The sequence below is a fragment of the Dermacentor andersoni genome, chromosome 2 (genome assembly GCF_023375885.2).
Source record: "Dermacentor andersoni chromosome 2, qqDerAnde1_hic_scaffold, whole genome shotgun sequence".
NCBI lineage: Eukaryota > Metazoa > Arthropoda > Arachnida > Ixodida > Ixodidae > Dermacentor > Dermacentor andersoni.
In genome coordinates, this window is record NC_092815.1 from 202,333,870 (window position 1) to 202,353,482 (window position 19,613).

General features: G+C 43.4%; 1 protein-coding gene across 7 annotated transcripts in view; it reads right to left on the reverse strand.

Annotated features, from left to right (window-relative positions):
• Nipped-A (Transcription-associated protein Nipped-A) overlaps window positions 1-19,613 on the reverse strand; it is a 361,163-nt gene that overhangs the window by 304,507 nt on the left and 37,043 nt on the right. For 5 of the 7 annotated variants that reach the window (XM_055075899.1, XM_055075903.1, XM_055075901.1 and 2 more), the window contains exons 8-9: window positions 6,857-7,051; window positions 5,535-5,570 (exon numbers count right to left, since the gene is read on the reverse strand). In XM_055075899.1, the coding sequence (XP_054931874.1) occupies window positions 5,535-5,570; window positions 6,857-7,051 (231 nt within the window). The remainder of the gene's footprint in view (window positions 1-5,534; window positions 5,571-6,856; window positions 7,052-19,613) is intronic. The other 2 variants (XM_055075904.1, XM_055075900.1) reach the window with 1 other exon arrangement.

Genomic DNA, 19,613 nt, shown 5'->3' on the forward strand with positions numbered 1-19,613 from the left:
TGGCTGTCTGAGCGAGCGCTGCAGGCGGGCCAGGACCGTTTTTTGCAGGGGGGTGTCGACGGCTCGTCCGAGGGAGCGCAATCACGGTCTGGAGAGCTGTTGAATAGAGCTGCACCGCGGGGGTTTACCCACCACTACGAGGGAAAGCCAACTTCTGGGGGCACTTTTCCGCCGCTTGACGTTCAATATATCGGGAGTCGCTGCTATTTTTGTTCAATGTAAGCACAATTTTTGCTATATATACTCATTGTAAATATACCGTGTCCAGAAATTGTTCAATATATAGAATAATTCGATGTAAACGGGTTCGATATAGTCGGGTTCGACTGTACTTAGTTAAGAGAAAATCAGACATCCACCCGTTCGTAGCAAATGCTACAAAGAAAACCCATATGGGTTCCTCGAAAGAAAAGCCTCGGAGTTGAAGAAAACTTTATCCTTATGCAGGACTCGAACCCGGGCCCGCCGCTTTTCCAGGGCAGTCGCTCTACCATCGGAGCTTACCAGGCAGCTAGCAGTTGTTGACAAATTCGACTTGTTTCACCCTGCCATCTGCTAGCCACCTGGTTAGCTCAGATGGTAGAGTGGTTGCCCTGGAAAGGCGGTGGTCCTGGGTTTGAGTCCCGGAACAGGACAAATTTTACTTCAACTGCGAGTTTTCTTTCGAGGAACCCATATGGATATCCTTTGTCACATTTGCTACGGATGGGTGGATGTCTGATTTTCCATTTATTAATTACTTCTCTTCACCTTGCAGGTTTCCGCAGAACTATTACAACATATACTTATAGTTACTGACTATTACAACATGTTCTCAGCGTGGAGAGCTATCATTTGATACCATTTTCATGTTCATGTTCATACATCTACATGTCCCCTAACCGACCCTTTCTTTTCTGAAAGTGGTTACAAGATCGTCAGTTCCCAGGTACGCCAAACTTGTGCTAGTCGGCAAAGACCTCATATTCAAAATTTCAAAGTACACCAAATCCACAATGTATCACACCAGCCATTGCCCTCTTGATCAATAAATATTTCATTGATACAAGTGAGTACTCAGACTACAAAATATTTCTTAATGACTGACCGACATATTTTTCAATAGGTTAGTCACCATCTGTGTTGCCAACTACAACTTTGCTAGATGTGATAGTTAACAAAAATCAGCAACAAATTGCTAGTAACAGCAAACGCAGCTGCTGCTTACAGCCAGAGTTTTTCTTCCACGCAACCCCCCCCCCCCACCCCGCCAGTAGTGCTATGTACCTAGCTATGCAAGGTGCTTTTGCTTTGTGCATTATTTACAATCATAGTTTGGCATACTCACTCACGAGTACAGTTACTCATGTTCTCTCGACAATCATTTCTCGGTCACGGGAGACAGGGCTAGTATTTGATGAAGCGTGTGAGTGGACGTGAGTACGAATGAAAGTCAAAGCCGGTAAGTGCGAATGAAAGTGACTACGAACACAAGTGAGGGTTTGTGAATATGAGCGGGTGCGAGTAGGAATGTAAGTAGCAACGAGTGCGAGTGCAGATCGGCCTAAGTGAGTCCGCAAAAATATTGGCGAGTGAGGGCAGTGAGTGAGCAGCCACTTGTTCTGCCAGCCTATGTTCGCGCTTCATGAACAAGCGAACTACGTTAAAGTGCACTCGCCTACAATGTCTTGCAGGCATGTCTGCTGGGAAACACAAAGAGTGCTGCAGGTATCCTGCCTGTACTTATAGTGAATTTAGTCTTCTCTGAATCGATTTTGACTTTTCGCTCTCCCTTAATGACATAAACCAGCACAGTTGCACAGTGCTTCTTGCAGTGTTTTACTAAGCACCTCAACCATAGACAAACTATGGCTCTAAGCTAAGTGCTCTGGGGCGCTACTTAAAATACTTAGGGATTAAATGTGGCTATATTGAGCCCAGAACAAATATGCAAGAGCTCCTACACAACACATTACTTCAATTCTCCGTGCTCTTGCGACCAAAATGTTTTCATGTTGATATGCATTACATATTCAGGCTTCCCGCCTCTGCAGCTTAAGCTTTGGCTGAAGTTATGAGCTGCTAGAACTGACCCGGATTACCACTCTTTGGTTGACAAACACACACACAGTTTAAGTAATTAACCCATCTTGGCTGGTTGCTGATTTGCACGATCCTTACTGCATGAAAAAAACTGCGTGGGGAGAGTTAGCTGAAATGAGGAACGATGAATGAAACCCCAGTAATTAATTCCATCCGATTTGGTCATGTGCCGTTTACAAAGACGTCCGATGGCATAGGCGAAAATAGGATTGGAAATGCGTCCGTCATGCATGTGGCCTGTTGCGTGGCAAGGGGCTAACTGAAAAATGTTGAAAGCATGGACAATCCTCAAAGTAATGAATGAATTAGAAACTTAGACTACCCTGCAGATAAATAATTGTGGGTGACCAAAAAAAGGATTAAAGAACACAAAATAAGTGCTGGCATAGTCGACTTTCGTGAACTTGACCCTGAAAAACTGGAGAGATCAAACAAGAGTCTGAAAAAACATCAAAACACACCGCTGATTCAGTTGGCAGCATTTGCCAGATTCTAACATGTCCTTGAATAGAACGCACACCCACTTTTTGTGTGTTCAAAGTAGAAAATTAACATGGAAATTATATTAGCACTCCTAAACAAAGTAAAAATTGAATGTGCACTCGATTTTTTAGCCACAAGAACGTAGCAAGCCTCTGACAATAAGGAAAATATAAAACTAGCAAAATGTACCTTTACATTCCAATTATTTTTTCGCCAGTGAGCTGGCCAGCAACAGACTGTCCATCCATCGGGATGCAGCCAGTGGATTTGATGTTAGTGTGCATGCAGGCTGCGGTATTGCCTATACAATGCACTAAGTCATAACGAAATTATCGCTCGCCACAACTGCTGCGAATGAAACTGTGGTCGCTGTCGATGCAATCACAGATGGATGGCGGCCACGAAATTCTGAAGGCATGATGCCAATATGCACAGAGTCAAAACAAAACTACTGTTTGCCACATTCACTGCGGACGAAACCATGGTCACTATCGACACCGCGGTCATGAATGCAGACTACACAGTTCTGAAGGCGCACGGCCAACACACTCTCAGTCAAAACGAAACTACTGCTTGCCACAACCGCTGCGGACGGAACCATTGTTGCTATCAACGTGGTCATGGATGGCAACTACGCAGTTCTAAAGGCATGCACACACCCAATGCAGTGTCATGCACAGTGGCAAACGCAGGAATAAGGGCAATAAAGACAAATAAACACGACGCTTTCTGGCATTCCTGCTTTTTTTTTTCTGCTGATGAATGACAATACAGACTCCATCACTTTGTTTCAGTGTGCACAATTTAATCTAAAGGGTGCACGGTTTACTTCTTGTTAACAGCCTCAAGGTGCTCGCCACCAGACACATTCTTTCTGTTCAGTTTACGAAGCATAGAATGTTATCATCTATATATACAGCACCAAATCCGGCATTATTACCATTGTCCTGTATACACAAAACCTTCTGATGTACACATTAAGCCTTCATTGCTTCAACTCTGGGTGATTAAACGTTTTGGTTAATTCACTCCCAACCGTGTCCCAGTCGGTGCCCATACATTTCTAAGGGCCAAAAATCGTTATTTGATCCTGAAATTAGTCTTCACCACATAACTCAAATTTGACTGGGCCAAAATGATGACCCTAGCGGTGACCCCAATGGCTGTAGCGTCTGTCTTGACGGCACTAGAAAACAGTGAATGCGTCAGAGATATGTTATATCCAGATGAAAACACCTATTTTAGCCCTTCCTTCGGAAGATTTAAGCGAAAAATGTCAGATCACAATGAATGATTACCATATTAATGCATTTCTGACAAGCGCCTTTTCTTTCCTTATTCTTCCAGGACACAGGTTCAAAAACTGCCTGCACGATGGAATCATTTACAAAGCTACAATTGCATTTGCAATAGCCTGCCGTCAGGGACAGCATCCTCACCACTGTCGTCACAAGACAGCAACAAAAGAAGTTCTCGCATAGTATGGGCAATGATGATACAGTGCTTTTAGTCTTCAACTACAAACACTCATACAAAACATAAGTTACTTGGTATGCTATTGGCAACAAAGTCACATCAGGTGTTCTCAGCGTTCCTGAGAAATGCATGCATCGTAGGAAAACTAGCGAAGTCTAGGCATGGGCCACCATCCCATCTTCGATGATCGCAGAGTTGTTCTATAAATGCAGAATATCAAATGCAGAATATCAAATTGCATGACTACATCCCTATGTAATGCATGAATTACATTCCTACTTTGTTAGAAGCCTACTGTTATTCTTACATTATTGTCGCTACAAGCTATGATGCCATTTTTATGTTAATATTCTACTTTGAACCCATAATATCTCAGTGCACATTAGATCCATGGGTGTGTTAGGAACAGGCAAGAGTGCCAATCAAAGCAGCAGTATGTTTCAGTGTTTTTTATGCTTATTTTTTCATTTGACTGACCGGATAACTCAATAAATTTTATCAGTCCCTGCAATATTAACTTAATGGAGGTCAACTGTATAAATTGATTGTGTCTTTGGGCCTGGTTTTACCTGATAGCACCATTGCAATGCCAGCTTTCAATGATGAATTACCCGCTTTGAAACCCAAAGGCAAAAATAACATATAAAGAGTATTGTTACTCAATAGACACATCAAGATGTCTGATTTCATATCGCTAGTGTCTATGAAACCTACAGCAAGGTTAAAGAAACGCTGTGTTGCTTACGCACACCAGCAGAAGGTAGCCTTCCCAGTGTTGGACCTTTGCCACCAATGGCATTCATCGGCACCATTTTGTACTGCCTGCTGAACAGCTTACGAAGCCTGTTGCCCCAAGGCGATAGTGTACGAGATTAAATTGCTTAACACTTGGCTCAGTAATAAAATTTGCTCAATAAATGAGAACAGTGCTATACTTTCATGAACCCTAAAAGAAAACAATAAAATCACGAAATCAGTTGATAACACTTCAGGTACAGCAAACAAGTTGCTGTGCCCGTAAGCTGAGGTGTTCTACATAAAACAACAATGTAACAGCAAGAGACATGCATCGATGCCACTGTTAAAATCCCTCACTAGTGGTTCCCCGCAACCTCATTGATTGTGGCAATATCCAGCCAAAGCCAAATAATCACTCATTAATTTGATAAAAGCAAAAAGAAGAAAAGGACAGCGAAATATACTACACATCTTTGAGAAATAAACAAAAGCTAGACCTCATCAACTTCTAGGACTCTTGCAACCCAAAATAAGGCTAAATGGGAAGATAATGAGTGTTGAAGCTGTTATAACAGCTTGATACAAGTTCAATGTCTTATTCTTTCTATTAATACCCTCATCTCTTTCTGCCAAAGAAACAGCGAGCTTCAAAAGCGCCATCTACCAGCAGGGTCTGATTAAGTGTTTCCCTTTAAAGGTGGAACACGCATCTCGGCACATCCCCTGAGAACATGCCTGCAATCAGGCCAGCTCACCATTTGGTAGCTGGTCACCCGCAAACTCCACTGCATCTGATAGGCAATTAACAAGGAATAAGTGCCTGGGCTAAGACACGTTTGCAAGTCCCACCACCAACATTGCATGACACTACGATGGCTTGTGTTTCTACATCACATAAAGTACTCAACAAAGATAGCTGCCTAGAGCCATTGCAGCAGGCTGCTATAACTCATACCAAATAAGGTAGTGATGTCATATAGCCATGGCAGATATCAATTCATTACTTATTTTATACAGAGAAGACTGAACTCTCAAAAAATAAACATGACACATTTTACAAGTCATTGTTGCAGTATCCCCACGAAATGGGCCTGCATGCTTATATTAAACTCCATTATGACGTTATTCCACGTGATAAACCAAGCGAAAAAAGAAAGAAAATGTGACTAATGGCTTAAACCACACAGCACCTTTTAGTCATCACTGAACACACCAACTTCCAGGCCCACTCATTTCTTCTTTCAGGTAAACACTTAAAATGTACAAGAGTGGGTGTTATTTAATGTACTATCTACTATTACCGGGCTTTCACTTTTTTTACTCCCTGGACAGCTTGACGCTTCTGTACTTAGTGCTATAGTATTTACAGCAAATTGTGGATTCATAGGAATGCAGAACTAGGCTTATTCTCCACGCTAAATATTCTGCTACACCTAATTAGAAATAGCCCATACTGACAATACTACTGTCAGAATAAGTGCTAATTCCCATGACAGGCATGGTCATGACTAGTGACACTACTAACACCCACACTAAGTCACAAAAGAAACAGTGGTTGCAACGAATAAGGGCAACTGAGGGGTGCAATATTTAAGCTATGCAAAGCCAACTGACACAAAAAATAAGGAAAACACAAGGGGAATAAACTTTAATATGTAGTTGTACGAACTTTAATATGTAGCTGCAGGGAAGGAGGCTAAATTTGTGTTTATCTTCATACTCTCACTGAAGAGAGAGGAAATAAGGTGTGTAAAAAAGTCTAATTGCCACCAGTGAGAGCCTAAGCCACAGCCTCCACGTGATTAGGTGTTTAACCTACTAAGCCACAGCGGAGGTTGTCCCACCTCCATTTTCTTGGGCATTTGGGTACGCGCGTAAGTGTAACCTCCCTCTAGGAGTGTTGGCCAACGCCATTCATTGCCACACCGGTGGCAATTATGCCACACATATCTTCTTCACAGGTTTCCGTTTGGAAAGTCAACACTTTGGAAAGCCAACGCACCATATGCACGCTCCCTGTGCCTCGGCTACTCATCAGAAATAAGACCTGAATGCAAACGAAACAAGCTGCACATACCGAGGCACAGCTTCCGTCGGGCCCCTTCTTCTCCAGCTGCACATTGGTGAGGGTGAAGGTCTCCTGCAGCACAGCGTCCAGGTTCAGCTCACTCAGGTCCTTGAACTTCAGCGGCGGCCGCGGCTCAAAAATAGCGTTCAGGTGGTTCGGCAGCTCCCGGTAGATGGTCTTTACAAACTCCAGGAACTGCTGGATCTAAGACGGGCAATGCACATGCATGCAGCGAAAAGTCACTGGCAAGAATGCTCATGGGCCTGAAAATATGTACGTGGCCTCCTCACCACAGACTACACAACCTCTCACTGTGCGTGGCTAGTTGAAAATAGTGTCAACTATATCCTGTAGTTTTCACAAGTCTATCTTTGCCTTCCGCCACATTGCAACAACACTGAATTGGTCCTAATACTGACACAAGCTCCTTTCATGTCAGGGGCAACTCTTCAACATTGCTTGAGCTCACTTTTTAAGCTGACATCTGCTATCCCACTATTAACTATGATGTATGCATAAATACACTCCGCTATAGCTTAGACTGCATTGCCAGCACCGACATAGTTGTGCACTGCGATGTTGGCTGCAATGGAACCAAATAGAACTATGAGCTAGCAAAGTGTCTTTTCAGGTGTCACAATCAATGTAGCGACCTCGTTCACGTCCTGTCCGTTTGTGCTTCGACGCTGTGCATGTTCACGCTGTCGTTTTGCTTGTCGAGCACTTGCGCTTTCTCTGTGGCACAACAGGCATCGCACCGTCAAACGATGCGTGTCTACCCTACCCTAGTCACAGTCGTGTCTAGCCACCGACCGAGGCGTAGCCGTCATACCTGGCTTAATGATGATTGTATACCTAAGTATAATAACTACAGTTAAATCAATGGTTAACCAAGCGAAATCAAGACTTAACCAGGCTAAACCAAGCTTTCGATTTGCAGATCCAGGGTTAGCCGAGCAAAATTTTTTTTTAATAAGAATCGGTTTCATTTTTAATTTTGAGTAGAATTAGTTACAATTGTAACATGCATGCAAGTTTGAACGCATTTTTTATTCTAGAAAGGTGCGCATTAGACTCATGCAAATACGTATTTCGCACACACCTAATTATCTGGATTTAGTTTACTACAAGTACTGATATGGCTATAAAAGATATTGACCATATTTAAAATGTAAAAAGATATTAAATGCACGGAAGTACACAAGGAATTATAGAAAAATAAATTAAATGCACACTTCATTGCTCCTCATATTCTTTTCTTAAGCACTGATATGTCTTGAAAATTTCAGCACAGTTAACTCATGCTAAATTTACATTAAATAATCTCGCTACTTGATTTAAGCGAGTTTGAAAGGCCATGTACATCCCTATAAAGGAATAAGCATATAATTTCAAATTTTTTGCATGAAACAGCATAACTGGGAAACGAAACTGCTCCCTAAAGTAAACTATGTGTCATAGTCAATGTGCTAACAGGAATCTGTTCTGCTGAAACAGTGATTCTATTACCCCACTATTTCAAGAAAAAGCTGGCAATGGCACTTCGAGAACACCTCATGCATCATGCATGCAGAAGTAAAAAAATGGCTAGTGCACAGGAGAGTGCTGCAGTACACACACACACGCACGCACGCGCACGCACACACGCACGCGCACACGCGCACACACGCACACACACAAAGCAACAGAGCAACAGAATACACAAGCAAAAATGTTTTATTTCGTATATAGCTATAGACACTTGAAAGGTGTCTTGTAACATGCATCAAATTTCTGAAGTTTGAGCAGTTCGCATTTGAATCTTAATTGGTGGCCTCTTATAAAGAGAGATTTGTGCAGTTACATATCGTAATTGTCATTGTTGATTTAACTAAATTCGTTGTTTATAGTAAAGGGTACATATTTGCTGACCAAAGGCCAGTAAAGATGTCACACTACCCTGCCAAAGAACTGGACCCACCCACGCTCTGGACACTATCTTGCATACGTCGGCAGAATATGCAAGTGGATACTCATTCACGAATATCTCAGCAGGCTATGTACTGACTCACTTGCCCGCTAGTGCTCAACAATGCTTACTTGCATTCACACTTACCGGAACAGTACAGCCTATATTCACGTCACCTCCGACTCATCGGCATTCATTCATATAGATAGTAAAACCTCACTGATGCGTTTTTTTAAGGGAGCGGGGAAAAAAGATGTAACAACGGCTAGGAAAACATAACAGTGACGAAGGCCCCCAAATTGCCACAGCAATGTCAGAAACAGTTCTGAATGGCTACCAATACAGTTATTAGATGCTTCAGTGCTCAGACCCTGAACGGAGATGGTGCATAAGTGCTTGTATAATCAACGGACATGACATTGGCCCCTTTCGACTCTTATTATGCTTCACCACAATATGCTGCACATGTTGCACAGCTGACTTCAGGGAACAATCAAGAATTGAAATTATGCCAAGATACAGTTATTGGAACTGACGATAGCGAACTACTGGCCTCTTGGGGCGGGGCCATGGGCGGGGCTTCACAGGCTTAACCATGGTAATACACATATCGTTTTCGCAGCAATGTGCAAAAGCAAATCTGCCTCGGCACCGCTAAATTTTTGTGACTGCAGTGTTCAAACGCAATGTAAGAAGTGAGACCATTACAGAATGACACCCTATTACACGAGAACATAATACATAGGAGTCGATGGGCTTTAAGTCTAGACCGCAAACACGCAATGTAGCAGCCAGGAAAACACAACAGCGAGGACCGTGTCAACAGGATACCGCTGGACACTCACTCCCATTCACCTCAGTCACTCAAGAAATGAGTGCGGTGTCAGTCAGTGTACTCATGAGCGAGTATGCCGACCTATGCTATTTTGTTCCTGCCCTAGGCACTGCTCAAGCGCCTTTCTGCAGTTCTATTCCAATCCAAATTTTTATGTTTTTGCAGTTCGTGCAAATGGTCATCATGTATTCTTAATTTTTGTATTTGCATTCTCTGGACACAAAAATTGGCTTCAGTAGCTTTGGCATAAAGCAAGCACAGAATGCAAATGCAACTCACTCAACATTGTTCAGTGGCCTCTTGAGCAACTCATTACTACTTTTGCAATAAGCCTAGTCACTAATTAACAAAGACAGAGTAGCTAGATTTAAAAGCATCAATTTAAAAACGATGTTCGGCTGGCATGGAGGTATTTTCCATGGGAGGCCAGTGAGACGCCTCTCCTGTTGCCCTATTCAAATGACCTGCCTGTGCTTTGAGCTGTCTTCATCGTCTCCAGTACTTCATGCTTTTGTGTGTCCCGGCAGTGGTGCATGAGTGTGTCATACTCATTGTTGCTGAATTGGATTCCCACATTCTTGATTTTCCACTGACTATAGCTGCGCGCACAGTGACATCAGTGCCACAAAACAATCGCCAAGTGAATAATACGGATTGCACGAAGACTGACCTTATTATGAATAGGCTACAAGTGAAAACGATGTTTACAAGATGGCAGCTGTGACTACCCTTTCAAAAGCCAATGCCATCTGCAACCACGACTTCCTTGCTTTTAAATAGTTGGTCACAAGCAGACACTGACACAGCAGCAGGCGCTGCTACACTTTCTTTGCAATTTCTGGATCCTTTCAAGAGATACATTATATTGAAAAAAAAAAAAAACTGGAGACCAAGACTGTTGTCTTGTACAACGGCCTTTATATACATCCTGTCAGCAAGCAGCAGAAATCATTCAAAGGTTGTTTGTAGACATTAACATCGCTGGACCCAAGGACCTAGTCACAAACACTCTTTCCAGACCTCGCCTATGTTTTTCTGCAGCCTAATAAAAATGCAACACATGACAATTCTCTTGGAAGCAAACCAATGTGATGTTTCTCAATACAGTCTACAAATTATCACTCAACTCAATAGCTAACAAGTCAGTTAAACAATCTTTGTTACTTCACCACCTTAAGCTCACTACTGAATTTTCACAGCAGCTCAAAAGGACAATACACACTACCATGCTTGTTACATTTATGTAGCGCTCGCATGCATTTTTTCCAAGCTTGGTGCAGATTAGCTCAAGCAACATGCTCATGCATGAACATCGGCTTCAGAATGCAGCAAGCTCAGCTGCCAGGGAAATGAGTTTTGCAGAAAAGTCAACCATCAATGTCTTACATGTAGGCGTGTGCAAATATTCAATACTTTTAAATAACTCAACCAAATATTATGTTAATCAGAATTACTTTCCATTCAAATATCAGTACTCAGAACTTCTACAGTATGCAGAATGAACAAATATATATTTGAAAACTTGTACTACAAACAGTTTCAGTGAGCAAGTTGAATTGTCAATGAGGTAACTCATAATAAAAACAAGTAAAAAAGCATGAATATGTTTACAGTTGCCTGCTTAATTTTCAGAGCTGTTTGATTATTCGTGCAACCTTTCAGTACTACCACCTCTTCTATTGGGTACTCCAATGTACAATGCTGTCAGAAGTTTCAGACACTTGCTAGATTTTTCAGACATGATCTACAAGCATGATGCAGGAAAAATTGTTGGCATAAAGGAAGTTTGTGCTATTCAAGTTTACCCCCACACTCCCATGTTCACTTGTGAGGTGGTTTCTTGGCTTTTCTAGACGTTTATGCCCACTGTGAATCACCATCCCTTTGGCCACCAACAGCCAACAAGGCAGTGCTGGTTAGACCTAAAAGTGGTCAAGGCCGTGATGAAAATTCACTGGCCAGTATGGTGACAAAACTTTGCAAGAAGTCTGCAAAAGTTTCCCCAAAGATTCATCGAAGATTCCAAAGATTCTGAGGATAACTGAAGATTCACCAGACGAATTGTTGCCTGAACATCGCACCATTTCGACACACTTCGAGCCCTATTTCGTGTCAGCGGTGACGGCAGAAGCGCATATACGCAGCATCCACAACTCCCTTTGTGCAGTGTCCACAATTAAATGGAAGTTCAATTTGATGGTCCAGCAAGGTCAAGAACAAATTTTCAAAGCCCACCAAATGACGAGGCAAAGGTGCAAGAGGATGCCTGACAGCTATGATGCCAAGTATTACAGCCCTGGGGCGCGATCAGAGATTGCTGTTCAAAACGCATGCTCAGTCATCAGCCGCGCCCGGCGGCTGACGACTCGGCGCGGCCTAGGCCAATTGCTGAAGGCAAAACTGAACGCAGACTGAATGTGCGTTTCGAACAACAATCTCCGATCGCGCCCCTGGTGCATTCTAATAAATCTCCACTGCTTGACAAATACTAATGAAGATATTCTCACAAAATTTTAGATTTGTCTCTATTTCAAGGTGCAGTGTGAGTGCCAAATTTCAGCCCTTTCTGCCAGGAAACAACAAAGTTATTTCTCAACAACCCCCCCCCCTCCCGACTTCGTTACAAGTGCACATGCAATGCAGGGGACACTCAGTCTTGAGGAAATCAAAACAAAACCTAGGAGAAGCGGCAACACTGCAAAGAGTTGACCTGTATACAGCTCCACAACTGCAATCAAAATCGTGCAAACTTGGGCATGCGGTAGTGTGATGCAATTGTGCACCATGCAATGCTATCACTAAAACATTCTGCATTATGCTCATGGCTTGGGCTGCACTATAATTCATTTATAATGTAACCACTACATAACTTTATGTTCTCTCGACCACGAAGAATCGCAGCCCTAGCATTGTTATGTAGCGTGGACAGGTTATATACGTATTTATCAAATGTGGCAAGCCTCTCGGTGACAATCTCTGTTCCCTCTTTGCTTATAGTATTTCTTTTTTTTTTGCACAACAATGCAATTCCTTAAAAACAAAACATGCTAGACAATCCCATGCTGCCAAGTGCCAAACATGCAAAATGCATGCGGCCATACCTGCAAGTGCCGTCCAAAGGAACCTCAAATACAGTGAGTGAAGCAGGAGAAGCACTGCTATGAAACAGCATCGAGACATTAATATGAAGTGTTGACCACTTATAACGTAACCACGTATTCTGCCAAACCAGATCCTTCCTGACCTCTTCTGTATGCCTTTCTGCGACCTTTTCTGATTGCTGGTTGGCCTCTCATGGAACTACATGCATACACGTCACTACTGCTTAGAGTGTGCAGCCACACAAAACAGAATAAAAGTTACAATGTAGCCACCGATAAAGCCTGCTAACAAGGTTGGCAGTGAGCATATTAGTCAACAAGGCACTCTAGGCCCTTTGACACTACAGTGACATACCACCTGCTACAGGTTATCGTAGCCTATGCAAAATGGCAGAGTGCGTACAGTCAGCGACCAATTTTTCAGGCACGGACAGGAATGTGAAACTGTCAAAGTTAACTGGACAGTAAAAAAAAAAAAAAAAGGAGTTTCAAGAAAAAGTAATCCTGTTGTTTTTTACAATGCAAATGATATGAAAAACTGCTACAGACATTTCCTGTGTTGCACTGAAGTAAAACCCTACCTACATGAAATTTCATGATAGATGAAGCCAAGTAGCATTTCGTGTTCACCTGTTGTCCAGCCCAATGTGTGTTATGAGGTGTGACAAAGCCACAAGGTGCAAACGTCATGCCATGCGAGGCCAATACGTGATGCTAGTGCAAGCTTCCATTGTTGCAACCAGCAGGGCATACAAACAAGCTTACCAAGTGCTTCCGGAATGCACTAGGCTATCAGTTACACCAGGTACACTCCTTGTATAGCCGATGGCTGATTGCATATGGTGCCTCTAACAGTTAAGCTTTTGTGTCTGATCTCAGGACCTATCGCAGATGGTGACTACTGGTACAAACACATTAGTGGAAAGCTTCCTGTCGCAGCTCGTCATCTGTCACCGTACTAGCCAGTGGCATATTTTTTTTTTTTTTCTTGGCAAGGTTGGCTACTCCCCTAGACCTAACCAGAACTACTTTATTAGTAGTCAGCAACTGACAGATACAGCTTGGTATCACAGTCACAAAGTTTTTGTAGTGTTGGAACAGCACACTACCGGATGAAAAATCCCCTCACCAACCTGAATGGTGGAAATGCTGTTCACGGCTGCCATGTTTGTGGCAATGCATTTACAGTAACACCTCGATTATTCAGATTCCACGGGACCAAAAATAATGTCCGAATTAACCAAATGCCGAATTACGAAGGGCATCAAGAAAACAATAAACAAGTGCTTACTATGTCAACATGCTTTTATTTACTGAGTGAATGAGCAAATCCCTTTTCTATTTTGCACAAACATAGTGAAGAGCCTGCAATTCTCATCATCTCGTGACTGATTGCCTCAAACAGCGGCAAAGGCCTTGCAACTTCCTTCACAGCGCAGCCGTGGCGCATACCTTCATTTGAGACACGCTTTTCACTACCGTGCACATTTCAATTTTTTGTTTCTTTCACCAGTGAACTGGTTGCGAACCGATCGCCCTTCCATCGCGATGTAGCAGGTGCTCTTTATCCTCGACAGCTTTGCGACAAGTCAATATAAAACTACTGTGTGCCACAACCGCTGCGGACAAAACCGCAGTCGCTATTGACACGATCATGGAAGGCGACTATGCAGTTATGAAGGCACGCAGCTGGCACGCAGCTGACACGCGCACCGATTGAAGATGTAATAGGCACAAATGAACAAGAAGCATTTCAGCATTGCTGCCATTCACATTGGATTTCCGCTGATGACTATGGCGATGCGGACTCTGACGCTTCGCTTCGGTTGGAACTAGCGCCGTTTTTGCTCTTTTGCGTCGCACATTTGCGGCACTTTGCATCGCCGAGCTCGAAGAGTTGTCCGAATAAACCGATGTGCAGCCAAACACGTTCAAATTAACGAGAGTTGGATTGCATTAAATAATGCACATGCCTCCATTACCAGAGGACAATATTTTAATGTATAACTATGTTCGAACAAGCAAGTGAAACACCATTCAACGACTGATATTTATATTATTACTATACAATAATAACATGGTGTAGGTGTCGGTGCCACAGGAAAGTCCACATAATCAAACACACAAGAAAAATCAACCATCCAAGCAATCAGCCCGCAACTGTACTGCAGCTGCAGTGTGTGCAAATTATGGCTTAGCAGAAGTCCTCGTAATCACATTAATGGTCACTGCAGGTGAATACTGAAAGTGGTGCAACGTCCATTTTACACATTTTGGAGATCATTTGGCCATTTGGTGTACCTGTTTTGCATGTGCAGAGAGTTTGAAAATAGATGTTTTAGTCACAATAATGCTGTGCGCTACTCTGGCGACTTACGCTATAAGTGGTCTACACTGTAATAGGGCGACAGCTGCAGCAGCATGCAGCCATCTAGAATAAACTACAGGGCTCAAGCTCAAACAAGCAACTACAGCTATACAGACAAAGTTGTGCAAGACAGTGAACATCCATCTCACAAACAGGTACACTGCACATAGACAACACACACACACACTAGCACATATACCCAACACTACATGCCACAATACCTTCACATACAACAGCCGACTTGAACTTGCAAGGACATGCAAAAATAGCTCAAATTGGATTAATGCCAAGGCAGCGAACTAAGCAAGAGCCTAGTAACTTTGACTGAATGCTTTTTGATGTCATAAAGCTGAGCAATGGCAAAGGACCAAGGGTGCTATAGTTCATGTAACAAAAATTCAATAACTTCCTACACTTAATGTAGAAAAGGTATACAGCAGGATATAGTGGGTGGTATTGTAGCGAAACAAGTGCTGCTATGTGTAGAGAAATTGCTAATTTGCTGGCCCTGCAAGGACGCAGGGCTGTTCGCTCATTATGCACTACACTGCATGGATTTCCCTAGTCCTTCATACTGGGCATTAGAAAAAGTAAAAAAATTCTCGAGTTAAAGGGGCCCTGCAACACCCTTACTGGAAAAAAAAAAAAAAACACATCCGAGTGTGTATGACGCCTTTCAATGAACACTATTCCCAAAAAAATGTTTGAAAAGGACCTCCTATGAATGGCAGTGCCATGAGCGCCTTCTACATTCCTTCTAAATACAATGTTTCCTCTTGTCTGGGGTGGTGCCAAAAGCAATGCACTGCTTATTGCTTCTTTCTTAGTCTTTGACCTTTTCTGTCATTCAATTATGGTAACTGTTCAAAGTTAGCGCCTGACAAACATGCTGGGCAATGACACAGGAGTGGTGACTGAACGTGCAAGTCAAATTACCAACAGCCACTTGCCCATTTTCTAGATTTAGCAGGAGTGTGCATGTATGCACAACCTTTCACCCGAAATTAACTCATGCTTATGAACAATTGCCTAGTGACTGTCATATGTTATAGACCACACTGAAATGGAAGCAGCGTCGACATGGAAACAGCCTCGAAAACCGCAGAAGAGAACAGGAGCTATGTTTTATACGAAATTGGACCTTGCATAATATTTGGCTCGCATGTTTATCGCAACAATGTATACAAAACGCGAGCGTTTGCTTACCATGTTGCAGTGCCCCTTTAAAGTGGCATTTGCAGGCTGTCACACACAAAATTATTGTTGGCTGTACACACAAAACACAACAGTGCTATTGAAAAATGAAAGCTGCACCTGTTTCAGGTACAGCATCGTTCCTTACCCCTTCGCGCACCTGCAATAAACATAGCACCGATACAGATCTCTCAATGGTAAGACGTGTCGCGTTATTTCCTCCAAACAAACAAAGAAATGCAACTCAGTCTGATACTAAACCTGGTGTACTGAATGAACCCAACAGAAAGCTCCCAAAACATGCATCACTCATCTACACAAAATTAGGATATCAGTAAGGGTTCTGCGTTTTCAGAGGAATCTGATGAAATGTAAAAAACATTTCTGAATAAAAACATTTATTTTAATTTATTTAGGACTCCAAATTTTGGGGTCTTCCATTGTGATCTTGTGACTGCACCTCCAAGACATGCAGCATTAGTGTCGCGCTCAACTGTCTTGGAGTCCATATAGTAAAAATTTAAATATGAATGCTAGAAAACCAATCCATTAGGCAGACTACATGTACATGCTTGCGACTCCTCCTGCAGCCTGCTAATTAAGGTGGTCCCCAAGAAAATTTGAACAAATTGTTTTTAATAATTTAGGAACTCGAAGCTGACTACAAGTCTTTGCATGCTGTGTACTACCTCCCCGCCAGGTGCCCACAGGCACCACAAGGTCAATGGAATGACGGGTCCGAGAACCTTTAGCCAATGCAGGCTTGACATTGTCGACAAGGAGAAGTGCAGTGAAGCCATCAACTTCCGAGAGTATCTACTGTGTTGCTGTTGTACAAAGGCAAAGCCGAACTGTGCAGGAAAGCATCCCTCACAACTCGCAGTACACTGGCAAGTCATTCTGGTACTGTCTGTGTTGAGATTGCGAACCAAAACATGAAGCCAGAATCGCCAGCAGTGTTGCAACACGTATGAGCAGTCTATACTGTTATTTTGCCACTGGAGCCTGACACAACCTTGCTGGCAAGGTAATACCAGGCATATATTGTTAAGAAACCATTCAGCCCTTAGTTTTCTGAAGACTGGCCATCCTTTTACGCACTACACTCAGTTTACTGGCTTTTACTGCATCCAGTGCGGTCATTAAAAGGGCATTTCTTTGTTCATTCTGTAAATTGAAATAGCATGCCGCAATGACCAATTCCAACAGACCGTGAATATCCAGCGAAAGAAGACCATTATGTCCGAAGTACATTCTACCAAAACTAGGGTCGCAGTACATTGTGAAATGGCAATGTACTTCACATATACTGCTGTCTAATCCATAAGTGATTGCAAAAATGATAAAAACAATTTAAATAAATGTCTACAGTAAACAGGTTTACACGGTGGCCGGACAACCATGCAACATGGTGCCTTCCTGTCCACTGTTTTCCGGACAGTGGTTGCTGACAAATGGCAGTTTTTCAGTACTAGGGCGTATACAGACCCGCACAGTGGCAAGACTAACTAACGGCCAGCTGAGAGCGGCCTGGCCAGCGCTGCCGTGTCGGCTGCCCGGCCCAAGTATGCCACCGCTGATGACACAAACATTGTCTACCGTTTAATCTGGACACAAAACAGTGGCAGGTAGTATAAACAGATGTCTTCATTTTATCTTTCGCGACAAGCAACGACCACTGTCAAATGTGTTGCACAAACAAGAGCCGCAGTATGAGGCAAGTTCGACTTGGAGCCCTTGTTTGGCCGCCTGAACTGCATGCGAAATGGCTCGACCGCATCGCGTGCCTCGCGGTTTGGAAACTGTGAATAACAGCGCATCTTCTTTTGTGTGCAAATTGCTGCAATGAGAATCAAAGCATTCCCAAAATGGTGCATTTTATGATCGTTGGCAGTTGTTTTTGAAGTGCTGTGTGCTACAGCTGTGCTTGGAATCTGGCTAAGCCTAGCAGTACCCTCAGCGCTTTCTCAGCATTGAGCCCAGGATGATGGGTGGCAATGGTCCGCTTGCATAGTCGACACTACAACACTCTGCTGGTGGGGCATTACGTGGCACACCATTGCAGAAAGCTTGCCACTAGTGTACTTGTTCCGAAATATTGCATTTTCGCAAGTTCCACAAATGGTTGGAAATAGTCACGTGCAGTGAACTGCCGCACGCACTGGTTCCGTGCAGTGTACTTCCACACACACGCATCGCCGTAGCAAGATACATTGCATTTGCACCGTCTAGGCAAAATTTCACCAAACATTTGTTGGTTGTTGCCAATAGTACATTATAGCCAGGTCTGTTAAAAGCTGAGTTTGTTGCATTGACAATATACGCAGACTTAGCTAAGAATAGTCTGTTATATACGAAAGTATTGTCACGCACTAAGGCAAGAGTAAGCAGCAGTATCAGCAGCCAGACACGAAAATGTCAGACACAAAAAGGACGGTTCTCCAGCTGGCGCGAGATCTTTGACTTCGTCGTCTTCAATCGCCGTTCTTGCTGGGCATGCAACGCTGGCTCAAAACACCAGGTGGCAGTATGTTATATGCAGATCCGTTGCAACGAGCGTAGAATTACGATAACTTGTCACGTAGATGAACCTTTCTGCTATTGTAAATGTTGACTAAAAAAATCGCTGCCCAAGCACTCCGTACAGATGGTTAACCAGCGAAGCTAGAACGTGCAGGCCCGGTGTTTATCACTGGGTTAATGCCGACGGTGCATTAAAGGACGGCTTGGTAGGCTGCCGGGTCCTGAGTACGCACTTGCTGCTTGCGCTCGGCTGCACGAGCCTGTTCTTGTGCCCAGGCAGCAGCATGAGCATGGCGTAGACGAGCTCATTCCCAGTTCTGGTAATGCCAGTGTGCGTGTGGGTGTGACAACAGCAGCAAGACAACGACAGTAACAACGAGTGCTTGATTTTTGCGGACTGTGAAATTAATGTGAACAATCGGCATGGAGGTGCAAGATTAGTAAGGAACACAGAAACTAAATGCTTACTGACAACAGCACGTGGTATCCCTTGGAGGACACAAATGGGTGACTTGACGGCGATACCATGGCGCAGCTTAAAACCCATGTCCTTCTACAGCCATTCGAACGAGTGGCATTGTGCAGCTGCTTGCCTTGGCCGAGCCACGTCGTAGGAGCCAGGGGTCAGGGCCTCAGAGTCTGGCGTCAGACAGAGGATCGCTCTTTAGCCTATGCTGCCGGTGTGTCCCACAATGGCTAAGAGGGCCTACGCCATGATCCAAGTTTTCTTGACAAGGGTTGCTTCTTTAGTGAAGAGTACAAGGTCAAGAGGATGAGGAACGGAACAGGGGGCTATT